General features: G+C 41.7%; 1 protein-coding gene across 1 annotated transcript in view; it reads left to right on the forward strand.

Annotated features, from left to right (window-relative positions):
- The first annotated feature begins 2,874 nt into the window (after positions 1–2,874).
- LOC132406616 (tubulin polymerization-promoting protein family member 3-like) overlaps positions 2,875–20,543 on the forward strand; it is a 24,387-nt gene continuing 6,718 nt past the window's right edge. The window contains exons 1-4 of the mRNA XM_059992426.1: positions 2,875–2,970; positions 9,410–9,607; positions 11,346–11,499; positions 20,401–20,538. Coding sequence (XP_059848409.1) covers positions 9,414–9,607; positions 11,346–11,499; positions 20,401–20,538 — 486 coding nt within the window. The 5' untranslated portion in view covers positions 2,875–2,970; positions 9,410–9,413. The remainder of the gene's footprint in view (positions 2,971–9,409; positions 9,608–11,345; positions 11,500–20,400; positions 20,539–20,543) is intronic.

Here is a 20,543-nt window from a genome sequence, read left to right on the forward strand (position 1 = left end):
GATTATGAGTGATTATTTTCCTCTGCACCACCTCCCTCATCAACCCCCTGTTCCCTGATTCACTTCATACCCAAGGATCTGTTGAATTCTGTGCTGAATTTGCACAGTGTCTCATTCTCTTGGGTAGAGAATCCCAGAGATACACTGGTCTCTTTGTAAAGATATTTCTCTTCATTTCACATAGAAAACATCTCAGGCTGCAAGAATGATGTCCAAAGTGCTTAACTGTTCCTCGCAGACCCTTCAGCCAAGGAATCAACTTGGTCAAACTTCCCTCAACTGTCTGTGCTGTAAGTCTATGCCTCCCTCAATGAGGGGACCAGAACTGAACACATTACTCTGGTCTGGTCTCGTATTCAGTTGTAGCTAAACTTCCCTGCTTTTATACTTTAATCCTTGCTTAGAACAAAATGCAACATTGCATTTCCCCACCTCGTTACTTGTTTTACTTGCAAGTTACTTTTCTCAATTAGAACTCTACAACACTTTATAGGCCCTTCAGCCCACAATGTTGTGCTGACCATGTAACCTGCTCTAGAAACTGCCTAGAATTTTCCTACCACATAGCCCTCTATTTTTCTAATCTCCATGTACCTATCTAAAAGACCCTATTGTATCCACCTCCACCATTGCCTGCAGTGCATTCCATGCACCCACCACTCTCTGTGTGGAAAAACATACCCCTGACATCCCCTCTAAAACTATTTCCAAGCACCTTAAGATTTTGCCCCCTCACATCAGCCATTTCAAAAACCCTCAGGCTATCCACACAATCAATGCTTCTCATCATTTTACAACATCTTTATCAGGTCACCTCTCATCCTCCGTCACTCCAAGGAGAATTCTGTCCACAAGATCCTAACCCCTCCCATGTGACATTCAACCCAAATATTATCTTTTCTCTCAACCGAGAGAAAATCTGCAGATGCTAGAAATCCAGGCAACACACACAAAATGTTGGAGGAACTCAGCAGGCCAGGCAGCATCTATGGAAAAAAGTACAGTCAACAATTCAGGCTGAGACCCTTTGGCAGGACTGGAGAAAAAAGAGGAGGAGTTTGCTTGTTATTTACTTTAATAATTTCACATTTCCACTCATTATATTTCATCTCCCACCTGTTCACCCACTTGCTGATCTGCCTATGTTGTTTTGCAGATTCTGTGCTCCTCATTACTGGTTTCCTCAAATATCTTTGTGTCATCAGCGAATCTGGCTGCAAAACACTCGTCTTTCATCTAAGTCATTAATATAGATTAGAAATAAGCAAGTCACATTATCCTTCTGCTCATTTGTGATTCCCCCAGACACCGACAGCAAAACATACAGTCAAGGAACACACAGAATATGCAGGAGGAGCTCAGTGGGCCAGGCAGCCTCAACAGAAAAGAGTGAGCAGTCGACGTTCCAGGCCGAGATCCTTCGTCAGGACTGGGAAAAAAGGATAGGAAGTCTGAAGTCAAGGCAATGTTACACATTGTCTGGACAACGTATCGAGTCCTGCAGCGTGCAATCAGGCTGTTCAATCCAGTCATCACACGCCCATTTAGAGTAAACTGACATTAAATAGATTCGATTTGATTCCCCTCACAGACCCCCTGATTCACCTGCGCACGTGAGGCATTCAGCCTGCCAACGTTCACATGTTTGGGATGTGGGAGGAAACCAGCGATGTGGAGGAAACCCACAGGGGGTGGGGGGAGTGTGCAAACCCCGACAGAAGTCAGGATCAGACCCAGGTTGGTGGAGCAATAAGGAAAAGGCCCCATTAGACACGCTCATCTTCCCAGACTAAATGGAACTCGGCCATGGTGACACAACAAGAAGCCCACGAGCAGGACTGCACCTTATAAAGCAGCTGCTTGCCTGGGGACCTCTGACGCAGAGGCACTGGACACACACACTGTGCGTAATCAAAGAGGAGCCTCCTCTTCAGGCCCCCTTCTGAAGGGGAAACCCTCCGGTTCTGAGGTGGTAATCTGCTGCTTCTCTCCCCGGAGTATTTACCTTAACCAGCCCCGACAAACAGGAGGGAGCTGTAGGTCACACTGACTACTTGCAAGAAATCCGCTGCCCAGCTTTCACTGTCAAGTTCTGCTTTGTTGGCATCGCAGTTCTGTCTATGGGAGCAGTCTTCTGTACTGTTACGGCCGATAAAGTTAATAAGGAAAAGTCATAATAAAATTATATTTTTTCTCTTTTGTTTTGATTCTAATACTCTTTTATGACATCATCCTGCATTAGAGGCTGTGGTTCATGAATCGATAACTCAGTTGGACAGGTTTTTATAAAATCCCATTGCTCTGGTTGCCATGGGGAGGGGATGGATAAAGCATCAATAAACCAAACCAAGCAATCGTTCCCTTTCAGTTAGTTCATTCCTGGGATATTGGACATCACGGGCAAGGCCAACATTTAACGCCCACGCTCATTGATCGACATCTAGCTTCTCTAAGTGGGCAGTGCACACTGCTGTGGGTCAGACTGCACGAACTTAGCAGATTTCTTTCCCCGAAAGACATTAGGAATAACATTGCGAATAAAGAAGCTATTTGGTGGTTTCATGACTGGTGCAATCTTTTGTTTAAATATAAAATTATGAAAGTTCCTGTGATGAGATTTGAATGTCTATAGATCAGTGATTTAGGCCTCTAAATTACCAGTCCATTAACCTGACCTTTATGTTAAGATTCCAATGATACTGTATATACGTATCCTTTAAATCAAGTGTAATCCTTTGAATTACTATTCTACCAAAACAATGCTGTTGCTACTATAACTGTAACTAATGACCTGGTCACTTTGTGTTGTGCTATTTTATCACGCCCTCTTGATGTTACACAGCTTGTTGCTACGGCTACAGGAAAAACAGAAAATAACATCCCTTCACTTTAGAGGAACATTTTGTAACTGAACGGGAACAGCAGAACTTATTGGAGAGATTATCAGGACAACACAGAAAGAGCTCAAAGGTGAGAACAGTGATTCCTCCTTATTTAATACGTTAACTGTAGCCAGATCAGGTAGGGTTTGTACAGAAAGAAAGATTAAGGAGCATTGATTTGTTTTCAGATTTGAGAACAAACCTTATTTTTTGCTGTTTCAGATTATTTTATGCTGAGTTTGATCTTTTTATATCTCTTCCTTCAAAGATTTGTGCCATTGTCTCAGTTTTTCATGCATTGTAACACTTCCACCAACATTTGCTGAAATGTGTCCCAATTCCCACAGGTCACGGTCCTTTGACCCCAGTGTTGTTTGTAGTTAGTGAAGTGATGGTGTAACACAATGAAAAGAAATTGCTTCCCTCTGGTTTGCACCAGAATCAGGACATCGCTAAGCATGAGTGTTTTTGACGTCTCATCACTGTTGTTATACAACAGAGGTTCCCAACTTTTTTTATGCCATGGACCGATGTCATTAAGCAAGGGATCTGTGGACCCCAGGTCATACAACAAATGAGACCATATTAAAAGAAGCCACAAGCAGCAACCAAATTATGACAGATTCTGCTTTTGATCATAACTAAGGTAATAATTCTTTGATGCTTCAGCGAAGAGAAGCCTCAGTCAGAGAAAGCAAAGAAAAACTCCAGGTTCAGTTATTTTTCTCCTTCCCTTCTTTATATCTGCTCATTTAGGACAGTAGAGATGACAGGCAGGAGAGTTGAGTGCTCCTCTTATGGATGTGTTGTGATCTCAGGATTGCTTCCATGCCACATGCTCGTGAGGCCTGAACTAGGAAGATCACATAGTTTAATTTGTGTAGGAGGGAGGGCATCACAATTTTGGATCAATGGACTCTCTTCCAGGGAAGGTGGCACCTGTACAGAAGGGACAACTTGGACTTGAACTGAAGGGGGACTAATACCCTAGCGGGAAGGTTTGTTAATGCTGCACAACGGGGTTTAAACTAGAGTTGCAGGGGGATGGGAACCAGAGTGCCAGAAGTTAGTGGAGAGGTTGTGGAGGCAGATGTTGATAAGACCTCAGACAAAGTTAGGAATCAAAAGGTTGAGCCTGGTGTGACTGGTATCCAGAGCTGCATATATTTCAATGCAAGAAGTATCGTAGGAAATGCGGATGATAGTGCTGAAGATGAGGTATCTGGGCTTAGAAACAGCGGCAATGTATCATGAGGAAAGGCTGTTGACAGGGTAAAATTGCAGTCAATAGGATGAGTTCCAATGTAAAAGGCAGACAAAATAGAAAATGGTGAATACAGAACTGAAGGTGTTATATTTGAATGCCTGCAGTACACAGAATAAGGTAGCTGAATTTGCAGCACATTAACAGATCGGCATGTGTGATGTTGTCGGCAACACTGAATTATGGCTGAAAGATAATTATAACTGGGAGCTTAATGTCCAAGGATACACATTGTATCAAAAGGAGAAGCAGGAAGACAGAGGGGGTGGCGTTGCTGTTTGTAAAACATGAAATCAAATCATTAGAAAGAGGTGACATCGGGTGGAAGGGTGTTGAATCGTTGTGGATAGAGCTAAAGAACTGCAAGGGTAAAAAACGATCCTGATGGGAGTTGTATACAGACCCCCAAACAGCGGTCAGGTGTGGTCTGCAATTTACAACGGGAGATAGAAAATGCATGCTAAAAGGGAAATGTCGCAACAGACGTGAGGGATTTGAATATGCAGGTAGATTGGGAAAATCAGGCTGGTGCTGGACTCAGAGAGGGGGAATTTCTAGGAAGCCTATGAGATGGTGTTTCAGAGCAGCTCATGGGGGAGCCCACTAGGGAATCAGTTATTCTGGGTAGTGTGCTGTGCCATGAACCAGAATTGATTAGAGAGCCTAAGAGGTAAAAGAACCCTGAGGGGAAGTGATCATAATATGATCGAACTCACCCTGAAATTTGAGGAAAAGCTGAAGTCAGATGTATCAGTATTACAGTGGAGTAAAGGGAATTACAGAGGCATGAGACAGGAGTTGGCCAAAGTTGATTGGAAGGGAACACTGGCAGGGATGACGACTGAGCAGCAACGGCTGGAATTTCTGGAAGCAGTTTGGAAGACAGAGGATATATACGTCCCAAAGAGGAAGAAGTATTCTAAAGGAAAAATGACACAACCGTGGCTAACAAGAGAAGTCAAAGCCAACATAAAAGCCAAAGAGAGGGCAAATAATAGAGTAAAAATTAATGGAAAGCGAGAGGATTGGGAAGTTTTTAAAAACCAAAAGAAGGCAGCTAAAAACGTAATTAAGAAAGTAAAGGTGGAATACGAAAGTAAGCTAACAATAATATTGAAGAGGATACCAACAGTTTCTTTAGATCCATAAGGTGTAAAAGAGAGGTGAGATTGGATATCAGACCACTGGAAAATGATGCTGGAGAGATAGTAATGAGGGACAACAAAATGGCAGATGAACTGAATAAGTATTTTGCATCAGTCTTCACTGTGGAAGTCACTAACAGTAAGGTGGAAGTTCTAAGTGTCAGGGGTCATGAAGAGTGTGAAGTTACCAGAACTAGAGAGAAGGTTCTTAGGAAACTGAAAGGTCCGAAGGTGGAAGCATCACCTGGACGAGATGGTGTGCAGGCCAGGGTTCTGATGGAGGTGGCTGAAAAGATTGTGGAGGTATTAGTAATGATCTTTCAAGAATCATTAGATTCAGGAATGGTTACAGAATTCTGGAAATTATAAATGTCACTTCACTCTTCAAGAAGGTGGAAAGGCAGAAGAAAGGCTACTCAGTCTGACCTTAGTGGCTGGGAAGATGTTGGAGTTGATTGTTAAGGATGAGGTCTCAGGGAACTGGGAGGCACATGATAAAACAGGCTCTAGTTGGCACGGTTCCCTCAAGGGAAAATCTTGCCTGCCAAATCTGTTGAAATTCCTCTTCTGTCCTATATAAAAAACTGAAGTTAAAGTAGAGATATGAAGTGAAGTGTGCATAAATACACCAATACCGCTGTGTACTTACACTATCAACAGCATTATAAGAAGTGGTTTAAATTGTGAAGTTCACAGTCACTCCATGACCATTTGGATGTCCTCCTACTCCCCAAACGCATGCAGGTAAGCAGGTCAATGGGCCACTGCAAATTGCCCCTGGTGTGTGAGTGAGTGGTGGAAGCAGCAGCTGGTTGATGGGAGTGTGACGAAATAAAAAGGGGTGAGAGCAAGATTAAAAAGGGGTGAGAGCAGGATTAAAAAGGGGTGAGCGCAGGATTAAAAAGGGGTGAGAGTAGGATTAAAAAGGGGTGTGCACAGGATTAAAAAGGGGTGAGAGCAGGTGCTTGCTGGTTGGTGTAGCCTTGCTGGGCCAAGGGGCTGTTTCCTGTGCTGTGTATTCATTGCTTCTTAAACTAGGACAGACATTGGCAGCAGTGGGCATGCAGATGATGCCAGGTTATATCGTTGGCAGCAGTGACCATGCAGTTTATGCCAGGCAATGTTGTTGGCAGCAGTGGGCATGCAGTTGATGGTGGGCAATTTCACTGGCAGCGGTAACCATGCAGTTGATGGTGGGCAATTTCACTGGTAGCGGTAACCATGCAGTTGATGGTGGGCAATTTCACTGGTAGCGGTAACCATGCAGTTGATGGTGGGCAATTTCACTGGCAGTGGTAACCATGCAGTTGATGGTGGGTGATTTCACTGGCAGCGGTAACCATGCAGTTGATGGTGGGTGATTTCACTGGCAGCGGTAACCATGCAGTTGATGGTGGGCAATTTCACTGGTAGCGGTAACCATGCAGTTGATGGTGGGCAATTTCACTGGCAGCGGTAACCATGCAGTTGATGGTGGGCAATTTCACTGGTAGCGGTAACCATGCAGTTGATGGTGGGCAATTTCACTGGCAGCGGTAACCATGCAGTTGATGGTGGGTGATTTCACTGGCAGTGGTAACCATGCAGTTGATGGTGGGCAATTTCACTGGTAGCGGTAACCATGCAGTTGATGGTGGGCAATTTCACTGGCAGCGGTAACCATGCAGTTGATGGTGGGTGATTTCACTGGTAGCGGTAACCATGCAGTTGATGGTGGGCAATTTCACTGGCAGCGGTAACCATGCAGTTGATGGTGGGTGATTTCACTGGCAGCGGTAAACATGCAGTTGATGGTGGGTGATTTCACTGGCAGCGGTAACCATGTAGTTTTTGCTGGGTGCTGTACACACTTAGGAGATGGACATACTTGGTACATCAGAAAGCAAATGATACTTGGAGGGACAAAAATGCTTGCAGGCTAAATGCAGATAAAATGGCCAATGCTTTCTGAACGTCCTATCCTTATGTTATTCATGTTAGCTTAGGGAGTACTGTTGTTAAATATATACCGGCCATTCTGCTACTTCAACCATTTGGACATGGAATGCTGGCAATACTCTGGAGATCCAGCAACAATTTGTAGAGAGAAGCAGTGCACGTGTTAGAAACAGATGGAAGAGGTACAGCCCAGACTGAGGGCCCTCGAGTTTTATTTATTTTTAAATATTTTTGTTTATTTAGAGAAGGGCATGGTACCAGGCCCTTTCTGCCCAGTGACCCTGCGCTGTCCAATTACAACCATGTGACTAACTAACCGGTACCTCTTTAGTACGTGGGAGTTCACTGGAGCACGCCAAGGAGAGCCACACGGTCATGGGGAGAACGTAGAAACTCCTCGCAGACAGCGGCAGCGATGAACCCAGGTCACTGACACTGCACAGCATCACACTGTTGTGTCAATAAAAAGAGATTACCAGTTTAGAGTAATTTCCAGCAAGCGATTGCACTTAGAAAACTGGCTGTTGTTGAGCAGAGCAATAAATATGTTCAAACATGAATCACATCGAGTTTCATCCAATAAATGAAATCAGAGTCTCAGTAAAATGAGGAGTAGGCTCAAATCTACTCTCCCCATGACGTTTGAACTTGCATCAGTTTGCAATCCATTCTGTTTAGAAAAGCTTTAGTTCTTATCCTCCCAAGACACATTTATTAGGTTATTCTCAATAGCTCAGTTGGTGAAAGGTAGAAATAATGAAGGTACAGTTTACCTCCAGTGCAGCGATCAATGACTTGGTGATCTCCTGATCCGAACCTTATTGTCCTGCTAGTCTGGAGGACTGATCTCCACTGCCCCGCTGGGGTTCTGGTGAGATCTTCTCTTCAGTGCTGTCCTCCGGGTCTGACCCTCTCTCCATTTCTTCTGAGCTGATCTATGCTTCCCTGCTGACAAATGAACAGCAAACTCTTCACACTCTCTGCGGATCTTGAATAAATTCAACTTTTCACTGGAAAGGTGGTGAGAGAGAGAGAGAGAGAGAGAGAGAGAGAGAGAGTAACTTCTGTTGTCTTCTTGTCCTGTTGTGGTCACTGACTGTGACCCCTCTGTACCAGGCCAGACCATTCTTCAGTGGTGAGCCTGTCACCCAGGCGAGGGTGGACACACACTCAAGCCCCCATCGGTCTACCTTCACACACTGTGAGCCTCTGATCGATTCCCCCGAATCGATCCTTCAAACCCCCACCTTCGCGTGGGTGCACAATGCTCTTCCAGTGTCCCGTGCTGTGTCTGCTTGTGTCTCAGCAGACTTGCTTTTTATCTCCCCTGACTGGGTGCCAGCCGTCCATCCTGTCCATCACCTGGTCCCGCCTTGCTGTCTCAGCAGGAATCTACACAAGCAGGGAAAAGTGTCCTTGGAGCAAAAGTCAACAATTATCCAAGAAGCCATAATACTAAATCATTCTCTCTCTCTCTCATTCTCAGCATCTGCAGCAGGATGCCTCTCCTCTCTTCTTCTCTCTCTCTCATTAGCAGCATAGTTCACAGAGGGGGGGTCAACTCTGGACCCCATCTCAGCCTGGTTTGCTCATCACACATCACAATGCTCAGTGGCCATTTTATCAGATTCGCCTCTACATCTGCTCATTAATGCAAATATCTAATTAGACAATCATGTGGCAGCAACTCATTGCATAGAAGTATACAAACATGGTCCAGAGGTTCAGTTGTTCTACAGACCATGCGTCAGAATGGGGAAGAAATGTGATTTAAGTGACTTTGACCATTGATGCTAGATGGGGTAGCTTGTGTATCTCAGAAACTACTGAATTCTTGGGATTTTCATGTACAACAGTCTCTACAGTTTAAAAACAGCCAATGAGTGTCAGTTCTGTGTGTGAAAACATGCTAATGAGAGATGTCAGACTGGTTCACGCTGATAGGAAGGTGACTGTAACCCAAATAACCACACGTTCCAACAGTGGTGTGTCGAAGAGCATCTCTGAATGCACAACACACTGAACCTTGAAGTGGATGGGTGCAGCAGCAGAAGACCATGAACACACACTCAATGGCCACTTCACTAGGTACAGGAGGTATCTGACAGAGTGGATGTCCTTGTGCATTTCTGGCAGTATGCTTTGCAGTAGACTGTTTCATTTCTTTCTGTATTTATCAGGAGGATGGCTGAGGGAGGTGCAGTGAACATGCAAATGCTGCATGAGTCATTTAAGAAGTTCGCGGCCTACGGAGACACCAAAGCCACCGGCAATGAAATGACTGGAAAAAACTGGGCCAAGCTGTGCAAAGACTGCAAAATCGTTGATGGCAAAAACATCACCTCAACAGACGTTGACATTGTCTTTTCGAAAGTGAAGTAAGTGGCTGATAAATGTACAAATCAGAAATACACCACTCGCTGCATTGAATAATGATGTATTGCCCACATGGCAGTGCTGAGTCTTTTTACAAGCTTCCGCAATACGAAATACTACTTTTAAATTTGATAAGACTGTGCTTGTTCAGTCGAAACAGCTGAAAGGAAGACCCATTGTTTACTCTTTCACCAGTGCTAAACATTTGCAAAAGTATTAACCAGCTGCTGTAAGAGGGACACTGTGGCATAATATGATTAGGAATAGTCAGCATGGCTTTGTCAAGTGAAGGTACTGCCTTATGAGACTGACTGAATTTTTTGATGATGTAACTAAACACATTGATGAAGGTAGTGCCATAGATGTAGTGTATATGGATTTCAGCAAGGCATTTAATAAGGTACCCCATGCAAGGCTTATTGAGAATGTAAGGTGACATGGGATCCAAGGAGACATTGCTTTGTGGATCCAGAACTGGCTTACCCACAGAAGGCAAAGAGTGGTTGTAGACAGGTCATATTCTGCATGGAGTTCGGTAAACAGCGGGGTGCTTCAGGGATCTGTTCTGGGACCCTTACACTTCATGATTTTTATAAATGACCTTGATGAGCAAGTGGAGGGATGGGTTAGTAAATTCGCTGATGACACGAAGGTTTGGGGTGTTGTGGATGGTGTGGATTGCTGTCAGAGTAATGTGTAGGACATTGATAGGATGCAAAACTGGGCTGAGAAGTGGCAGATGGAGTTCAACCCAGATAAGTGTGAAGTGATTCATTTTGGTTGGTCAAATATGATGGCAGAATATAGTATTAATGGTAAGCCTCTTGGCAGTGGGGAGGAGCAGAGGGTTTTTGGGGTCCAAGCCCATAGGACTCTCAGAGCAGCTGCGCAGGTTGACTCTGTGGTTAAGAAAGCGTACGGTGTATTGGCTTTCATCAATTGTTGAATAGATTTAGGAGCTGAGAGGTATTGTTGCAGCTATATAGGACTCTGGTCAGACCCCACTTGGAGTACTTTGCTCAGTTCTGGTTGCCACACTACAGGAAGGATGTGGAATCCATAGAAAGGGTGTAGAGGAGATTTATAAGGATGTTGCCTGGATTGGGGAGCAGGCCTTATGAGAATAGGTTGAGTGAACTTGGCCTTTTCTCCTTGGAGCGTTGGAGGATGAGAGGTGACTTGATAGAGGTGTACAAGATGCTGAGCGGCATTGATCGTGTGGATAGTCAGAGACTTTTTCCCAGGGCTGAAATGGTTGCCACAAGAGGACACAGGTTTAAGGTGCTGGGGAGTAGGTACAGAGGAGATGTCAGGGGTAAGTTTTTTACTCAGGGAGTGGTGAGTGCATGGAATGGGCTGCCGGCAATGGTGGTAGAGTTGGATACAATAGGGTCTTTTAAGAGACTTTTAGATAGGTACATGGAGCTTAGTAAAATAGAGGGCTATGGGTGACCCTAGGTAATTTCTAAGGTAGGGACATGTTCAGCAGAACTTTGTGGGCCAAAGGGCCTGTATTGTGCTGTAGATTTTCTATGTTACTATGGATGTCTCATTTGAAAAGTGTATACAATAAAGAAAAGTACAGTATTAACTGTTCAAGTGATTTGCAAATTCCAAATTCTACATATGAGGAAGTTTAACTGATGCACATTTTAAACATGGTATAATGATATAATGATTTAATTCTTATGGCCATTTTTAAAATGAGAAATGAAGTATTTTAATTACATATACACACAGGGCCAAAACAGCTCGCATAATCACCTTTGAAGAGTTTAAAAGTGCTCTGGCAGAGCTGGCGCCAAAGAGATTCAAAGGCCACACTAAGGAGGAAGCTACCGCGGCTGCTTACAAGCTGGTTGCAGGGAAAGATCCAGCAAATATTGGTGTAACGGTGAGTGAATCTGCAGAAATCCCCCAGCGAGGGAAGAAATGCCACCTCGCATGTTTCATGCATCATACGATCACCAGACACAGGACGTTGTTGCTGAGGACAGGGGATGAGGCAACATTAAAAAATAAGGCATGAAAACGTAAGGCGGTTCTCCAAAACTGCCCCGCAATGTCTTGGATCCCTTGTGCATTTGAATTTCTGACTACAGTCCTTATTTGCCTTAGTGCCTTGAGCATCTGAATTTCTGATGATCCACTCCCTCTGCGGTTGCAAACAAAAATACCTTGAATGGTTTTGTGCAGAAAAATTCACAAGATGATCCAAATAACACCACATTAATCGTGATCAATTTATCTAGTTTTATCTTAATTTTATGCGCACTATATCTTTTCCAGACATTAACTTGTCCATTTCTATATTAAAGATGAACAGTGAATCCACACGTGTATGATAACTGTTGTCTAATGGTATTTAGCTGGAAAAGAACAGGCTGACAAACAATCTTGCCTTGTCTTTTTGTAAGTTTACATCCATACAAACATATAACTGCAATCAGGTTCATTGCTTTAAACACACCATTCCGTCCCCCTTGAGTCTACAGTTCCCCAGGGCTGGCTGGCCTGCCTTCCTGAAATAACCAAAAGCCTTGTGCTTGCCACATCATATGAAACTGCCAGATTAGGCAGCTTCTTTATCAGTACCCACGAAAATCATTACTTAGGAGGAGTTGCACTGGTTTATCTGTCCCCTGAGAGGGTACGTCCAAATGCATGGTTTTGGGCACTTCTAAAGATACATTTGCCAGCACCATGAAAATAAATAAAATACAGAGAACCTATCTCTCTGGCCACATCACCTTCCCCACCTTTCCAGTTCCTCTCTCTCACTCTGTGTCCCGAGGAGATTTGAGATGAGATCTCAGAGGGACACTAGCTCGACATTCCTGTCTACGTGCGTGGTTTGCTGACAGCAGAGACTATTTGCACAGAGGGGATCGATACAAAGAGTCTGAGAATACGTACACAATGCTGGAAGAACTCAGTAGGTCAGGCAGCATCCGTGAGAGAAGAGTAGCCGAGACCCTTCATCAGGAGCCTGAGTCTGAATAACAGCCTCATGAGGTGTCTGAGGCTGTGGAGGCAGCGGAGTTTGGCGCCTGGAACTGATGGGTAGGTCTCCGTGTAACTGACTTACTCTGTCTGTCCTCTGGGTATCTAAGGAGCCTCCCACCAACAACACACAAAATACTGGAGGGATTCAGCTGGTCTGGCACCATCTACAGCAGGGAATGGAAGTTCAGAGTTTCGAGCCGGGACTCTTCATCAGGACTGGAAAGGAAGGGTGAAGAAGTCAGAATGAGAAGCTGGGGGTAGGGGAATGGGTACAAGCTGGCAGATGGTAGGTGTAACCAGGTGAGTGGCAAGGTGGGCGTCACCAGTCTACCTTGACACATTCATGATCCTTGCCGCCTGCTGACACCACGAGCACTATGACCAGATTATGTAACATTACGATCTTCCCAAAAGTAAGTGAATGTTAACTCACCCCAAATCCCCTCTGACGGAACCGCTGATCTTCCTCAATTCACTGTCTATAGTGGGCCATCCTTCACCCATCTCGTCTCTGGGTGCCTGCATAAGGTGGTTGCCACAGCACGAGACATCTCCTTCATTTTGACCCACAGAAGAGTTGTTGCCTGAGTAGTATTGGTTTTTTTTTCAGGTCAGAACGGTATCTAGCCTTCTGGCTATCTAATCCTCCCTTTTATCAGCAAACGGCAATTTTATTGGGAGTGATTCATCTTTAACAGGGGGTTTGTTTTTAGTTCCTTTATTTTCCAGGACTTCTTAAGCATGAAAGCAGAAGGAGTATGTCCTTTTGGGAATATTCAATGACCTCACTATTAACAATACAACACACAGACAAAAAAGCACAAGTTCATCAATTTTCTCTCTCCCTGTCGGAAAGACTCCCCTTGCTCTACCCATCCTCCCGTCATCTTTTCTACTACTCAGAACGAACTTATCTTGTTGCTCTGAGTTCCGATGAAGGTCTTTGGAGCTGAAACATGCATCTTGTTTCACTTTTGGCCCGCTGAGCTTCAGTTCTCTTGTTGTTCTCTGCTGTTTTCTTACAGCTAGAGGAAATATAACCTGCACGTCATTGTCTGGGCAAACGTGAATATATATTTAAATAATGATGAGGGATCTTGGCATGAAATTGTTTACTCTGTCTATAGATGCTGCCTAATCTGCTGAGTTCCTCCAGCACTTTGTGTGTACTGCTGTGGATTTCCAGCATCTGTAGAATCTCTTCTGTTTATATGTGTTTAAATGATTGGTTACTCTGAACTGAACGTATTCGTGTATGTGAAATATAATTAAAATTGCATTGATCAAAACTGGATCACTTCTGTTGGTTACAGTGTAAAAATGTCAAATCATGACAACAAACACAAAAAGATCTGCAGATAATGGAAATCCTGATGAAAAGTCGCAGCCCGAAACGTCGACCGTTTACTCTTCTCCATTGATGCTGCCTGGCCTGTTGAGTTCCTCAAACATTCATGTGTGTGTTCAATTCATTCACATGTTAAAATAAGACTGGATATTATTTAAATTAAAATTGCAAGTTCGTAAAGGCTGGTCAATTTTAGAAACTATGTATCGGCTTCCAGTGATGTTATCGTTCAGAACGGCAGCCTAGAATAATAGCTCCTCCGGGAAAATGTTTATTTCATCCTCTTAATCCGCCAAGTACTGGATCTCTCGAAAATATCTGAATTGATAAGGGGGGCAAGAATGGGGAAAAGGAATGGAGGTAAAAAAACATCACTGTGGAGCTCGTGGACGAGGAGGGTGCAGCGAGCGGCTCTCCTACATGAGCACGTGATAGCGAGGCTGACGCTGGGCCTCGTTCAGGCAAAGTGGCGAATTTAGTAAAAATTCTGGAAGAGATACCAGAATTCCAAAAAGACATTAAACAGCAACTAAATTATATCAAGTCAGAGTTCACCAACGTTAATCAAAAAATAACGGCAGCAGAGACATGAATTGAAAAGGTGGAAGATCATGTTCAAAATGTGGAACAGACGCTAAGTAAGATGATAAAAGTGTTAAATCAACAAGAAAATAAATCACTTGACCAAGAAGGAAGGTCACGGTGAAAGAATATCAGGATATATAATACTCCTGAAGGAGCGGAGGGGTTGTCTATGGTGGAGTTTGTAGAAAACTTGCTATGGGACACACTGGAGATTCTCCTGACCATGGCACTTGACATTGAGAGAGCATACCGCGCGCTCGTCCCGAGGCCTTCTGGAAACAGGGGAAATAAGCCATGGTCAATAGTAATCAGATTCCTTCGGTACAAAACCAAAGCAGAGATTCTGCGCAGGGCCTGGGGGAAGAAGAGGGTATTTTTGAATGGGAAATTAATATATTTTGATCAAGATTACCCCCCAGCAGTCCTGCAGAACCGGACAGAATATTCTGAAGCAAAGCAAGTTAAAGCAAAGAAAGATTAGACTCCAGACTCCGTACCCTGCTAAACTGCGAGTGTTTTATGAAGACGAGACGCAGCTGTATCAGACAGTGGAAGAGGCGACTGCAGACATGAAGGCCAGAGGGTTGCCCGTCAGCGTGATCAAACCGAGGGAAAGCCTGGCTGAGCCGCTATCCCACTCTGCTCAGGAAATAGTGAGAGAATCGAGAAAGCAGGGGACGGGAGGAGGACGAGAGAAGAATATCAGGAAGAGACTGTGAGTTTTCAGATGACACCCCCTCCAGAAGAGCCATAAGGTCTGACTAATTTCAAAAGTGTTGATAAACTAAACAGAAGCAAAAATAGACGGTGCTATACTTATCTCAAGTAGTACATAACGCAATTTGCATTTTATATTACTAAATTATTTTATTTTTTTATTCATTTATTCACACCTTTTTCCCCACCTATATAAGAATATATACATGGGAGGAATACACAGGGAAGTATTTTCTATGTAATGGACACAGATTTGTTCATTTAATTTTATGGGTACTGCAGTGGGGGCCCTCAACTTACAGGTAGGAGAGGCGATCCCCCACAGCTAGACCCAGGCTCATCTACTAGAGACCTCAGCCTTGGAATCACACCTTCAGTGTCTTTTTTTTCATTCGCATTTCTTGGTTCTTATTTGTTCAGGGAGTAGATCGATTAAGTTGTATTTTGCTAATTTTAATGATATACTGACAGATAAATACACATGGCTAAGGACAAAGTAAAATTTATTTCTTTTAATATCAATGGGCTGTTAAATCCAATTAAACACAGTAAAATTCTATCAAAAATGAAGAGAGAACAAGCCCATGTAGTATATTTACAGGGTATTTGCAGTATATGAAGTGATAATGAGCATGGAAAATTGAAGAGAATGGACTTCACTAATTTGTTTTTCTTCTCATATAAATCAGGACACAAGAGAAGTGTTGCTGTTTTTATCTCAAGCAAGCTAAATTTTGAAAAAGTATTCAAAATGGGAGATAAGGAGTCAGATATATTCTGATAAGGGGGAATATAGATGGAAACTCAGTTACTCTATTGAATACATACGCCCCCCCAGGAAGTAATATTAGTTTCTTCCAGAAAATTACTAATATTATGGTAAAGGGAAAAGAAGGTCTCTTGATATGTGGGGGAGACTTAAACTTACAATTAAAACCGAAATTAGGCTCTTCCAATAGAAAAGCCTATGAACCAAAGTCATTTCATAAGAAATTTAACACACATTTTGAGGACGTTGATTTAGTTGATATATGGAGGGACCTTTTCCTCGACAGAAGGGATTACACTCATTATTCTGTTCCCTGTTCTTTATATTCAAGAATAGACTATTTCATAACATTTGGAAAAGATAAAGACAAAATAAACACCTGTGGAATTGGGACAATAGACGTAACTGACCATGCACCTATATATTTATCTGTTGATTTTGACCTACAACCAAAGAATACTGTTCGAAAACTACATTCAAGTCTACTTAATGATCCCTATTTTAAGGAACAAATTAAAAAAGAAATTGGTCTTTACTTAGAATTCAATGATAATGGAGAGGTTTCACCTCCCATTCTATGGGAGACTCTGAAGACTGTCTTAAGAGCGAAAATTATAGTGATAACTTCATCTAGGAGAAAAGTAAGGAATAAAGCATTAGAGGAATTACAAAATAAGTTGAAAGAGCTAGAAAAAAAAACAAATTGAGTTTGGCACAGGACACATTAGAGGAATTTTTTTTAAAATTAGGAATGTAATTAATAGTTTGGCTACACAAGAAATCAGGAAAAATCTGATGTTTCTGAAACAGAGACACTATGAAAGTGGATCTAACTCTATGAAGATACTGGTGGGGAGACTGAAAAAAAAGATAGCAGAAGATACAATTCATAGAATTAGGGATCCAAGAACAAAAGTGATAAAAAAAAATAAGCTAAGTGAAATTCAAAAAGCTTTTGAAGTGTTTTACAAAACTCTATGTTCCAAAGTTCCAGGGGAAGCATAAACCAAATTGATACCTTCCTGAATTCTCTAGAGTTACCCACTTTAAGCGAAGAATAAAATAGAATGATGACTGCTGACATAACTGAAGTTGAAACTGCAATTAGTAGGCTTAAATTAAGCAAGTCACCGTGATCAGATGGATATATGGCAGTGGGGTACAAAGAATTTAAAAATGAGTTAATTCCTGTTTTACTCCCCATGCTGAACTGGGCTCTAAAAAAGGCACAAACACCACCCAGCTGGAAGGAGGTGATAATCTCAGCTCCACTGAAAGATGGCAAGGATAAAATGGAATGTGGGTCATTTAGACCAATATCTGTTCTTAATGTAGATTATAGATTATTTACCTCCATCATGGCCAATCAATTAGAAGAGTTTCTACCCACACTGATACATAACGATCAGACAGGCTTTATACAACAATGCCAAACACAAGACAATATACGAAGGACACTAAAATAAAATTAAAGCAATAGTGATAAGCGTGGATGCTGAAAAGGCATTTGATTCAGTTAATTGGAATTTTCTTTACAGTTTTACATAGATTTGGTTTACATGACACAATTATTAAAACTATATATATGACAATCCCACTGCTAGGATTAAAATCAATAGATAGCTATCGAATAGTTTTACCCTAGAAAGGGGCTCAAGACAGGGTTGTGCATGGTCACCGCTACTCTTCATATTATATCTGGAACCACTAGTTCAATATATCATACAAAATGAAGGTATCAGCGGAATCACTATTAAAGGGACAGAGCATGAATTGGCCTGTTATGTGGATAACATTTTGATCTATCTAGGGCAACCAACATACTCTTTACCTAAATTGATGCAATCCTTTGAACAACATGGACAATTATCCGGATACAAGATCAACATAGATAAAACCCAATTGCTTTCATATAACTATAGCTCACCAAGAGAAATTGAAAGTAGATATCCCTGGGCATGGCAAACAGAGTCTTTCAAATATTTGGGCAACATTATGCCAAAAGATTTGGCAGAATTATCAGAATGCAATTATCTGCCGATATATAAAAAATTAAGGAAGATATAACAAGATGGAACCTAATTCCTTTTTTCAGTCTCAGTTCAAGGATTGAATCCATTAAAATGAATATACTGCCCAGATGATTATATCTTTTTCAGACCCTACCATTAGAGAGATTAACCAAAATCAATTCAATGAATGGAACAAGATGTTATCAAGATATATATGGCAAGGTAAAAGGCCTCGGGTTCATCTCAAAACTTTGCAATTAGCCAAGGAAAAGGGGAATGGGGCCTACCTTCTCTTTGAGATTATTATTTTGCAGCACAGTTGAGAGCTTTGATATGTTGGTGCAACCCATCATATGACACTCAATGGAAAAACATTGAGGAGAGGATACTTTCCATCCCCATACAGGCAATTTTGGCTGATAACAACCTATAAAGTTACATAAATACTATTGATAACCCATGGGTGAAATGGACTCTTAAATTATGGAAAACTATTATAAAAGAATATAAACTAGAGGGAGATATTGCAATTCTTAAATGGTGTACATATGACTCGGATTTTACACTGAATAAACCGAATGCTAAGTTTAAGGACTGGACAGCTAAAGGAATAACAGTTCTATGCAATATAATGAAAGAAGGAACACTGTTTAGTTTTGAAATGCTTAAAGAGAAACTCTTACTAGCAAAACAAGACTTTTATCATTATTTGCAGATGCAACAGTAGTTTAATAGGAGGGTTAAAAATGTAACCAAGGCAAGTACGTGTTTGATAGAGCTATTTAGGAAAGCATATAATTCAGATAGCGGTAGTAGAATCATTTCAAGCGTGTATAAGGGTTTGTCAAATCTTGAAACACATTTGACTTCATACATTAAAATAAAATGGGAGCAGCATGGAGGGATAATTATATCTGAGGAAGCATGGGCAATAATATCAATGGAAGTGTACCAGTTCACAGTAACGGAGGGAGTTTGGATGGAAAATTTTGATAAGATATTTTATTACACCCACTCAGAAATCCCATTATGATAGTAACCTCCCTGTTTGCTGGAGAAATTGTGGAAATCAAAAAGCAAACCATTATCATATTTTCTGGGATTGCCCCATTATCAAAGACTATTGGAGTGGGATACATAATGCCCTACAAGACATCTTTAAATGTGAAATACCCTTAGAAAGTAAAACCATATATTTTGGGTATATACCTCAACAATGGTTGAAAAGAGATAAATATTTAATGAATATACTGCTGGTGGCTGGTAAAAAGACTCTTACCAGGAAATGGTTATCACAGGAGAGCCCAACCTTGAACGCATGGATGTAAATTACAATGGACATTTACAAAATGGAGAAGATAACAAACAGCATCTGTTAATCATAAGTTGGAACAATTTGATTCATACTGGGAAAAGTGGTTTAACTACATAACACCTCATAGACCTGATTTTATTCTCACAAATCAATGATTATGTTGTATGAAGAAAATCACTCCTTACTTTTACACAGTTTTCTCCTTTTGCTTGTTTTTTCTTTTCACTCTTTTCTATAAGTGTATACCTCAGATAAATATTATGTGGGGATTTGTGGCAAATATGAATATATGATATATATGTACTGTATCCGAAATACATCTTCTGGAAATGTTTGTTTGATGATGAACTTGAATAAAAAATAAATTACAAAAAAAATCATGTATCTGTGACATTTGTTGCCAATTCTTTATGTGATTTCATTACAGACATTGTATTTCCTAATAAAATCCCTATGAGTAATGGATTAACATGCATGTACATTCCATCCGTTATTTGAATGAGGACAGGCTGTTCAGAGAGTAAGGAATTCCGCAATGAAATCATATCATTGAACAGAGTTAAGAAGAAATTAAATATTCTCCTTGGGGCTAGAGGGGTCAAGGTATACAGGAAGAAAACGGAATACATACATTACAGAATTTGAATAGCAACACAAAGATTGCAGATGTGTGGAACCTAGAACAAGAAGCAAATTGCAGGAGGAACTCAACAGGTCAGGTGGCATCTTAGCAGGGAAATGAACAGTTGACATTTTGGATCAAAACCCCTTATCAGTTGACTGAATAATCAATCGGGAATTATCGATCATATCCAATGGTGGAACAGTCTCAAAGGGCCAAATGCTGCCACAGAACAAGAAATTTCACAACATATGTCGGAGTTAATAAAGGCGATTCTGATTATGATGATTCTATAATTGTCACTGTCTTGTGAGCTGGTCATGAACCCAGCTGTGGGCCTGACTGCATCAGAAAATAGCAAAGTGGATGAAATGAACTAACTTAATTTTCTTCTTTTAACAAAGTTTTATTTTGTTTTTAGAAAGTAACGAAGACTGGTGCTGTTAACAGGCTGACTGACACGTCCAAGTATACAGGCTCCCACAAGGAACGCTTTGATGAAGGTGGAAAAGGCAAAGGGAAGATTGGTCGAGAGGACATGTTAGAGAATACAGGTTATGTGGG

This window comes from Hypanus sabinus, chromosome 17, assembly GCF_030144855.1.
Source record: "Hypanus sabinus isolate sHypSab1 chromosome 17, sHypSab1.hap1, whole genome shotgun sequence".
NCBI classification, from domain to species: Eukaryota; Metazoa; Chordata; class Chondrichthyes; order Myliobatiformes; family Dasyatidae; genus Hypanus; species Hypanus sabinus.